Below are 11,266 nucleotides of genomic sequence, written 5' to 3'. Positions count from 1 at the left end.
CTTGTAAGATGTTTTAATATAATATAATAAATATATACATAATTAAATTATTAATCAAAGGTAAAGGTAAAGGTAAAGGCCCTCCCGTTGATCGTCGATTTGCTCGAGCGGGCCCAGTAACGTCTCCATTGGAGACGTTACTGGGCCCGCTCGAGTATTAATCAAAAAAGAATTAAAATTAATTCAAATATTAAAATATTATTTAAAATAGAAGTATATATTAAAAGTTAAGGAATTGAAAAAAGCACTCTAAAAGTATTTCAAGGTTGAGGATTAACATTTAAAATTACTTTGGTTCTGCTTTGGGGACAAGGTTTAGGGTTCAAGATGGAAATATGGTGGTAAAAAGGTGTAATGGTGGTGTGATTGGTGTTCGAATATTAAATGTAATCAAGTATTGTGAACAACTTTATAAAAATAAAGTTAAAATTAAAAAATTAACATTATCTAAGAGCTACAATTTATTTAAAAGACTGCTCAGTAATATATTAAAAGACTAACTTTTAAAATTATTTTTGTAACTATAGTTATTGTACAATGAATTAGAAATAATAAGTGATGAATTAAGAACAAAGACAAAGAATGAATTTATAACTTCTTAACAGCATTTTTTTTCTTTCTAGGAATCCACATTTATATAATAGAAAAATGGTTTCTTGGGACAGCCTTGTTGGAGGCACTAATTCTACTATTGAATCATCTACTTTATTCTTCCTCACTGGGATTCCTGGCTATGAGAATGTTCATCACCTTATTTCCATTCCCTTTTGTTTGCTATACTTGATTGGAATTGTGGGCAACTGTACAATTCTGCATGTCATCCACACTGATAAGAGTCTCCATGAGCCCATGTACTACTTTCTGTCCATGCTGTCCCTCACTGACATGGGCATGTCTATTTCCACCCTACCCACGGTGCTGAGAGTCTTTTGGTTTGATGCTAGGGAGATTGAGATGAATATCTGTATAGTGCAGATGTATTTTATTCACACCTTTTCTCTGATGGAGTCAGCTGTGCTCCTAGCCATGGCATTTGATCGATATGTTGCCATATGTGATCCTTTGAGATATTCCAGCAAACTCACACCACAGCGTATAATCTACATAGGGGTTCTCATTTTAATCAGATGCTCCATTGCCCTTCCTGTGATTCTTGTCCGTATTCCTACATTTTCCTTTTGTCGTTCCCATAATCTCTCCCACTCTTTCTGCTTGCATCAAGATATCATTCGGTTAGCCTGTTCTGATATTTCCTTCAACATTTTATATGGCTTGTTTGTTGTTACATGCTATTGGGGTATAGATTCTCTAGGAATCTTTGTATCTTATGCTTTTATCCTTCGCTCAGTGCTAGGCATTGCATCTAAGGGAGGGAAGCTCAAAGCTCTTAATACTTGTGCCTCCCATATTTGTGCTGTGCTCATTCTATATGTGCCAATGATAGGGCTTTCATTAGTACATCGCTATGCAAAACATTCTTCCCCCATTATTCACATAACCATGGCCAATATTTACCTGTTAGTACCACCAGTACTAAACCCAATTATTTATAGCATCAAGACGAATCAGATCCGCCAAGGATTCTTAAAAATATTTTCAGTTAAAAATTTGGGGCTCACTCACACTTAGCATCATATTCCCTTTAATTTTAACCTTCATATAAATTTTCTCCATTCTGAAGATGACCTATTATATAATTCCATGCTATATTTGATGTGTAATAGTTTTATGAAAGTGAATAAATGCTATAATGCCCCTTTGAAGAAAATATACATTTGTTTTCATAATTTTTCCTATATTCAAATTATTTCAGATTACTGATTCTGGCTGATTTACTAAGAGGGAATTTACTTCATTTAAATAACTTAATGGTGATATTCTCCATTCAGGTTTGAAGAGAAGCTCACAATTTTGTGTTACAACAAAACATTAGTGAAGTTTAATAACTTTTCAAAGATAACAAATATTTAACAAATATTGTAATGAAGTTGGCAACTAGGTAAATATCATGCCTAAGCAAAATGGGCTTGATTATCCAGATTTTATGATAAATTAAATAAAATGCATATTTGATATTTAAGATAACCTATGAAGAAAAGTTCCTTTGCTTACTTTTTATTCAGGTGAAGTTAGTATCAGAAACAAACTTTAGACAAACTACTTAAGTTAGACTTTACACTACAAGGTTTTATATTCCATATAAATTAGGATTGTATTTACTGATTTTGGCATATCGAATATGCCACAGAAAACTTGCCAGGTTCTGCCGTGCGAGTGGGATACCCTCGGTAGCTTGCCAGGCTCTCTGAAGGGATAGAGGCTTTTGGGGCGGCCTCCAATGTCCCTTGTAGGTGTTCCCATGGTTCAAACATATTTGAACCCTAACAAATATGGTGCAGCAATCCTGGATGATGGATATTAATTGTTTTATGATGTGTCACGCAGCTGCTTTGCAGCTGTATGGTTTGGAAAGCATCCTGGAGCGTGGCAGCGGCTGGGTAGTGGAGTTAGTGGAAGGTCTCATTCCTCTGACCCTGAAGGAATAACCAATACGGCAGCATTGAGAAGGATGTGTATGGAGAAGCTGATAAAATCTCAAGGCCAAACTAGGCTATCAAAACTAAGAGAAACAAAAATGATCATCTGTACTTTCAATGCATATATGCTGGCATTAGATGAATCCATTGTTGGACATGGTAGTCTCCAGGTGAAAGGTTCCACAATGAAATTGACCACATCATATTCAATCAACAGTTTTGCCTGACCAATGTTGTTCTTGTACCAAAATTCCAAATGGGATCTGACCATTGTATCCTTCATGCAAAATTTTACTTCACAGAGTGTGGATAAAGGGCTGCAAAGTTCAAGAAGAGAACTCCCAGAACGACCACCAACTGGGAGCTCTTTGGCTCTATTGCAGAAACATGGGAAGATGCCGTCGTTGACAACATTGATGAGGAATATGATTGACTGGTTCAGCACCTCCATGATTGTACGAGGAACACCAAGAGAGAGATAGCCATAAAAAAAACACCTGTCTTCAAAAACTCTTGAGCTTATTTGCCAACATGGCTTGGCGCATGCCTCAGGCAACTGCAAGTGAACGTCCGAGCTCACAAAGCAGTGCAGAGATGTGATAAAGGAAGAACTCAAATAGAGAAGAGAAGCAGTGTTAGAAGACATGGCAGAAGTCGGAGAAGGCATTTGTAATGCCCACCTGTCCTTTGCCAACTGCAAGACCAAGATGACTGCCCTCCGATGTCTTGATGGATCTATCACATCTTGCAGAAGGGCAATTTAGAAGATTATCCATGACTTCTACTCAGATCTCTTTGATAGCCATGTCCACCTGCCCAGATACCAAATTCCGCAGGATGGATATGTCATTCCCAACGTTCTCCTTTCCTAAATCCGACACGCCCTTTTCTCAGTAAAGGAACAAACAGCACCTGGCCCTGACAAGGTCAGACCAGAACACCTGAAGAACCTGCCGTCAGTACTTATTAATACACTGGCTCGGCTCTTCACACGCTACCTCTCTGAATGCAAGGTTCCGTCCCAATGGAAAACCAGTAGGACTGTACTACTGTACAAGAAGGGACACGTCCATGACATTGGCAACCATCACCTGATCTGCCTATTATCTGTCATCTACAAGCTCTTCACTTGAGTCATCCTGAATAGGATTGGCAGAACACTAGATGAAGGACAATCATGCAAGCAAGCCGGGTTTTGCAAAGGAATAAGGACAATTGACCATATCCACATGATAACCAAGCTCATTAAGGTTTCTCGGGAGTTCAAGATGCCACTCTGTCTAATATTCATTGTTTTAAAGAAGGCCTTTGATTCTGCTGAGACTGAAGCGGTCATTGAAATCCTAGTCAATCAGGGCATTCAAACTCAATACATCAGGATCCTCTGTGAGCTGTGTTACGGATTCACTAGCAGGATCTCACCATTCTTCAAAGAAGTGATCATCAAGGGGTTCGGCAGGGTGATACCATTTCACCGAAACTCTTCAGTGCCACCCTCGAGAACGTCATGTAATGACTGGAATGGGAAGGAATAGTAGTGAAGATAGATGGTCGGCAACTACACCACCTCCTCTTTGCTGATGACATTGTTCTAATAACACCAAACATTTAGCCAAACAGCATGAATGCTGGCTGATTTTGACCGTGAGGGTGGAAAGGTCGGACTCCAGCTGAATCTCATGAAGACAATGTTTATTAGAAACAGTTTCTTTCCTGATGCTCCATTCTCTCTCAATGGAACGACCATCTACGAATGCAATAGCTATGTGTACCTAGGTGGAGAAGTCAACATGACGAATGACCTGGCACCTGCGTTGCACAGGAGGAAGAGAGCGACTTGGAACACCTTCAAGATTGTTTAAGAAATAGCTAAGAGGATGAAGAACCTCTGTTTCCAGGCGCATCTCTTTGATTCCACTGTTCTTTCTGCATTAACATATGCCTCAGAGACCTGGGCCCTATGAAAACAAGATGAGAACTCTATTCGGGTCTCCCAAAGAAGAATGGAAAGAGCTAAGCTTGGAGTATCACATTACACTTAAATGAGAGAAAGAATCTGGAGTTCTGACCTCCATCGACCATCAAGAATCAGGGATGCTGTCTCATTTGCCAAGGCATCGAAAATCAGATGGGCTGGACATGTAATGAGATTTGGAGATGACTGCTGGACTAGAGCCGTTACCAACAGGATGTCAAAAGACCACATGACTGCCTCCTACAAGATGTTAAGACTTCTTCATCAAGACCCTGAACAATCAGTTTTAGGCTGTTTGTGTTCCTAGAACGAACAGACACCATTGGGCTACACTAGCATGCAACAGGGACAAATAGAGATGTTATTGGTGCCCGCTTGAGCAGATCTATGATTAATGGGAAATCAAGTGATCAAGTGATCTAGTGATAAATTAGGATTAAAACATGGATAAATATATCTTGTTTAGTATAAATTCTTTTAGGCAGAATGTCTCATTTGCAGAATGTAAGCAATACAGCAATGCAAAGCCCAAAATATAATCATGAACTATAACTAGCAATCTTGCAGTCCTAAATTTTATGTCACGGGGAGCTTGCCAGGCTCTGCCATGCAGGGATTTAAATTTATATAAAATAAATTGAGAAAAATCTAAAACCAAGTGGAATAGTGATAAAGTAATTGTCATGTATGATAGATGTTGGAGACTCATAGTGTGAATAATAAGAGGTATATAGTGGAAATAAAATAATTAATTCAAAAAGCTAACATATATCTAGTATGAAAGAAACCCGTTTCAAGGCATATGCTACTGAAATTACTAAGGATTACAAAATGTATGAAGCAAATATTGAGTTAATAACTTTTAAATACTATGAAAATTTTAGAATATTAAAATTTCTCATAAAAATAAAAACACCATTGCATATGATATATAATGTTTTCTAATATAAAACATATAACTTGGATATTCTATATAAAGCATACAGAAGTATTAGTGTAGTATGTTGTATGTTGCACAGATACTTTTAAAAAACCTAGGAAGAATAAAATTAGTGGTAGGTAATTTAATAAAAAATAAATAAAAGTGTATTATAGATAAGGTTTTTTCCTGATAATGATGTACCTATAATCTCTGTGTTTTAGGTATGTCATACTTTATCCAGAACACAAGGTCAAAAACAATTAAATTTGCAACTAGCAAAAATAACTCAGATACTTTCTTTGCTTTCCATGACATAGATTCAAAATCAATTGCCTCAATTCCATAACGGTAAAAAATTCCATCCTAATAGGCCAAACAGAACAGCAGGAAGGGTGCTTCCCTTGCATGTGGCTGACCCAGTTTACTAACACTCGTGTAGGTCCTTGAGCATCTCAGGGAATAATCCATGAGTATAGAACCTAGAATAAGTCCTGAGGCATGGCCCCAAAACAAGCAAAAAAATTAATGCTATCAACACTCTTTGAAAAAACTAACTTTTCACCATCCAGTTTGCTCTGATTACCAAATGCAAGGCCTTCCTTAATAAGCCTCTCTACCACGTACCCGCCCAGTGGCGGGGCTCCTTCCCGGAGCTGCATGTCTAGCTAGTCCCCAGAGATGCCAGTTTTCATCCCCAATTTGCAGGGGACTGGAATTGAGGCACACCACGCACAACCAAAGCTGAAACATTCCAGATACCCTTTGCTCAACTCACCCAGGTACCTGACCAGTGGCAGGGCTCCATCCCAGAGCTGCAGCTGCAAATTCAGCCGCGAATTATCTACCCCTCCATATTCCATAAGAATCGTAAGTTACTCTCTTAGTTGGAACTTTCACTAGGTTAGCTTAACCAACAGAAACATATTAGCTAATAATTCATTAAGCCCATTCAATTTAATACTTCATCAGAAGAAGAATAGTAACAGTGAGTATGGAGGGCTAAAACACACAGATCACAATGGTAAAACAACGTAGAAGTCCACCAAGCTTAATGATTGATGAGTCTAGCCCAGAAGACCCTAACAGTAATGAAGTTCTAGACAACCTCTCTGACATGGAATTTAGAAGGGAACTACTGAGGATGGTTAGAGAGCTAAAAGAAACAATGGAGAGCAATGCAATAAAAGATAAGAGGATTTGAAGGTAGAAATGTAGAAAATGCATGCAAACAAAATTTCAAACGGAAATGTCAGACCTGATAAACCTGGTAGGCGATTTGAAAAATTCAGTGGAAGGCCTCAGCAGCAGAGTAACAGATGCGGAGGACAGAATCAGTGTGCTTGCAGATCAAGTCCAGAGACTCTCCAGAAAAGAGCAGAAAATGGAAAAGAGACTCAAATTCTGGGAACTGACGGCAAGAGAAGATCGCAAAGAAACCAAGAGGAGTGTCATAAGAATTAGTGTAATCTCAGAGGGACAGGAAGAAAACCCTGATGAAGAAGTAACTGCCAAAGATATTGCTATGACGTTCCCAGAGCTGAAGAAAACATGCGACCACATTCAGGAGGCCCGAAGGGTACTAGCTAGAAGAAATCCAAATAAAAATACCCCAAGACACATCCTGATCAAAATAACCAAAACCTTAGATAGAGACAAAATTCTGAAAGCAGCAAGATCTAAGAAAGAAATTGCCTATAAAGGAGCATCCTTAAGATTCACAGCTGATTTGTCTGATGAAACCCTCATGGTCCGAAAACAGTGGTGGGATATAGTGAAAAAACTCAATGAAATAAATGCCTCAACCAAAATACTTTACCCATCAGGACTCTCATTCATAATAGAAGGACCAACACACAGTTTCACAGACAAACAATAGCTCAGAAACTTCATACACTCAAAATAATGTTTACAAGAACAACTAAATGGGCTACTTTAAGACAAGACAGGCCCCTCAAATACACCAAATTTCAACAGAAAAATGGGACAAAACCCCATAACAATAATCTCTCTCAGCGTGAATGGACTAAAAACACCAATTAAAAGACACAGTGGCAGGATGGATTATAAAATTGAACCCAATATTCTGCTGCCTGCAAGAAACACATCTCAATAGTCAGAGCAAACACAGGCTCAAAGTCAAAGGCTGGAAAACAATGCTACAGGCAAACAACTCCCATAAAAAAGCTATCCTAGCTTTTGGTAGCCATCCTAGTATCAGACCACATTGATTTTAGACTGCTAAAGGTCACAAGAGACAGTGAAGGCCATTTGTTGTTGATCAAGGGATCTTTACAACAGGAAGAACTTACAATGCTAAATGTATATGCACCTAATGAGGGACCAGCAAAGTACTTAAAACTACTACTCGTAGACTTGAAGAAAGACATCTATAGCAACACAATACTAGTGGGAGACTTAAACATTGCTTTATCACCTCTTGATATATCAATCAGACTCAAGCTTAGCATGCACACGAGGGAAAAAATGGAAGAAAGGGGTTTAGAAGATATACAGGATACTTCATCCTCAAAAAGCTGAATACACATTTTTCTCAAGTGTGCATGGAACATTCTCCAAGATAGACCACATGCTGAGCCACAAAACACACCTCCATAAAATTAAGAGGATAGAGATTGTATCAACAATCTTCTCAAATCACAATGTGCTGAAATTAGAAGTAAATCACATACACAAACAGAAAACTAAATAAAACCCCTGGAAATTAAACAGCTCACTATTGGACAATGAGTGGCTTAGAAAGGAAATCAAAGAGGAAATCAAAAGATTACTGGAAATGAACAAAAATGATGACATGGATAATTGTGAAGATACCATTGTAAAGCTTTATCTAATGGTGAGTTATAACCAGGTTCTCAATTTCACAGACTATCTGTGGATGAGGATTCCTTTTGTGACAGACTAAGTTTTTAATATTTTGATACTGTCACTAAGTAATAAATCACAATCCTCTACCAAGATTTGTTATATCTTTCATTTAGTAGTCTACATGAAAATTCTTGTAAATGTCTCAACCAAAATCTAAATTAACATTGTTGACAAACATATGGCGTATTATTCTTTAATCAAAAGCTACTATTTATAACGACATCATAGCTATTTAGAATAGTATCATTTAGAAAAAAATAGGATTGGGCTGGAGAGATAGAACTTCAGGTAGGATGCTTGACTTGCATTCAAACATCCCAGCTGTATCCGAGCATTCCGTGTGCTACTCTGAGTACTGCCAGGAGTTATTGCTGAGTGCAGCACCAGGAGTAAGCCCTGAGTGTTTTCAAGTTTGCTAAACCCCAAAATATGAACGAAAACAAACCAAAAAATAGGCTATTCTATAGTATAATTAGTTTATTGCGTATGTATTAGTATATTGCTTATATATAAGTATATATAAATATTCACTCACTAGATTCTATGCTCAGAGCTATTCCTGGGTCTGTGCTCAGGGATTGCTACTAGCATCCTTCTTAAGGGACAATAAAGTGCCATGGATTCAACATGATTATCCTCATGTAGAGAGTGTGCTCAGTCCACTGAGCTGTTTTTTCATGTCTTCATATGATTTTGTTTGTTTTGTGTTTATTTTGGGGTCACATCTAGAGATACACAGGGCTTTCTCCTGGATCTGCTCTCAAGGAACACTCTAGAGAGATTTAGGGACCATGTGTGATGCCAGAAGATTGAATATGAGTCAGCCATGTACAAAGCAATCATCTTCCCCCTTGTACTATTACTACAGTTCCTTTGTATGATTTTTAAAAATATGTTTTAAAGAAATTTTAAGCAGGATTATCCTTCTATAGTCTGAGTTTTAGGGTGGCAAATAGTATAAAAATCATATTGCTAAAAAAAAGTACATATAGAAGAAAAAAAGTCACTTTCACTCTTAGGTTATAAACTCTCATCCCTTCACTGCTTAATTCTTCATATATTTCTTAAAATTACTCTTATACATAATTTTTTATACTATGACTTCTGGATATGCATGGCTATTGAATCTCATTTATTAGTCATATTTTATTACTATTTCTTGAACCTTCCTCCTAACCACTCCCACCTCTGCAATATGCCAAAGTGACAATACGTTCCACAATAATAATAAGGAGGGCTAGAGCAATAGCACGGCGGTAGGGCATTTGCCTTGCATGCAGGCAACATGGCCGACCCGAGTTCCATTCCTCCGCTCCTCTCGGAAAGCCCGGCAAGCTACCAAGAGTATCTTGCCTGCACGAGTTTGATTTTCCCGCCCCTCTTGGAGAGCCCAGCAAGTTACCGAGTATCTCGCCCTCAGAGCAAAGCCTGGCAAGCTACCCAGGCTTTGTGATGTATTCAATATGCCAAACACAGTAACAAGAAGTCTCACGATGGAGACATTACTGGGCCTGCTTGAGCAAATTGATGAACAACGGGAGGACCGTGACCGTGAATAATAAGAAAGAATGGAATTTAGGAAAGGCCATAAACTAAAATCCTGGCACTTATATGGTTATAGTTATTATTCTGCATATTCCTTGGGGTTTTATATCCCTAAGGACTAGGAAAAATGCTTATTAATCCATCCTTCTTGCTCTGAGAATCAGAACGGTCTCTTCTGACAAGAGGAACTATTCTACCAAGTACGTGTTAACTGGAAAAAGTTAAAGACGGAGAGAATAGGAAAACCTGAGAACTGAGTAGCAATAGAATTGAGAGGCAAAGTAGAGGAGGACGTATAGCCACAGTGTGGGAAAGACTGGAAAACTAGGTCTAGTTAGAAATAGTTTTCAGTTCATCACAGGATATAGTTTTCTTAAAACTATCTTATTATTCATGCCCATGCTCATAGCATGCAAGTCAAACTCAGATTTTTAAGCCATCTGTTCCCCAAAATATCTTATCCTTGTAAGGTAGGCACTTTCCTCTTTATGCATGGGTGAGATGCTAATACAGTGTCAAAATTATTTTTAAACATAACAGAAGACAAATTATTCTGTTATAAATAAAAATTGTTTATAGAGGTCAGATGATGTTTAATCATTGTTTCTTATTATCTAATATTGGTAATTTTTAAAAGAGAACAATTAATGACCCAGAGATGTATATCCTACAAAAAGAGTATACATAAGTCTTTATCTCTTTCAGTTTTAAATATTATTGACAGATTAAGGCTATATATTAATAATAGAATTTTGATGAAAAATATATTTGTTCTCATATTCTTTTTCTTGTTGAGGTTATTTTAATTGTGTTTTCACTATCTTTTTATTCTCTAACAACTTTTCATATTTCTTTTTAGAGAAAATAAGGCTCTAAATGATCAATCAAGGGGATGGAAAGATAGTATAGTTGGTGAAATATTTGATATCTACGTAGTAAACTTGGGTTCAAATGTCAGTAGCATATAGTTCCCCAAGCACTATGAAGGTGGAACCCTGAGTACAGAGCCTGGAATAATCTCTGAAAAATGTTGCATATGCTTAAAGACAAAAAATAAAGAAAGAAATGTCTAGAAGACTACAAGACTTAGTGTAGGTACATTTCAGAGCTAAGTCTATAACAGTAACATTCATATTTGTAAAGAATTTTGATTAGACTATATTGTATAAGTAAAAGAAATATCCTTTTTGTTTTAAGAGAATATTTCAAAAAACCCACAGCAGCAGTTAAATGGAGAAGTTCAAGGGAAAATATGGGCATGGATTTAGGAGGGATTGCAAAAAGTAATGCCATGTATAGTTGCTTTATTTTGATTTCTTTCCATTTCCTGACACAGATGCGGATCTTTTTATTGTCTTCCCCATTGAAGAGTGGCTGTGGAATTGTACTGTGGTTAGAGAT

At 37.4% G+C, this 11,266-nt stretch overlaps 1 protein-coding gene across 1 annotated transcript; it reads left to right on the top strand.

Moving 5' to 3' along the window:
- Nucleotides 1-648: 648 nt before the first annotated feature.
- Nucleotides 649-1,629, top strand: LOC130025458 (olfactory receptor 51G1-like). Its single transcript, XM_056116397.1, has one exon. The coding sequence runs from the start codon at nucleotides 649-651 to the stop codon at nucleotides 1,627-1,629; it is 981 nt and encodes a 326-aa protein (XP_055972372.1).
- The last annotated feature ends 9,637 nt before the right edge of the window (nucleotides 1,630-11,266 follow it).

The sequence above is a fragment of the Sorex fumeus genome, unplaced genomic scaffold (assembly GCF_029834395.1).
Source record: "Sorex fumeus unplaced genomic scaffold, SorFum_2.1 ptg000030l, whole genome shotgun sequence".
NCBI classification, from domain to species: domain Eukaryota; kingdom Metazoa; phylum Chordata; class Mammalia; order Eulipotyphla; family Soricidae; genus Sorex; species Sorex fumeus.
This window is presented reverse-complemented; position numbering and strand designations above follow the sequence as displayed.

Bases quoted from the DNA above. Each gene is read 5' to 3' on its own strand.
- LOC130025458 (XM_056116397.1), top strand. From the start codon at position 649: ATGGTTTCTTGGGACAGCCTTGTTGGAGGCACTAATTCTACTATTGAA.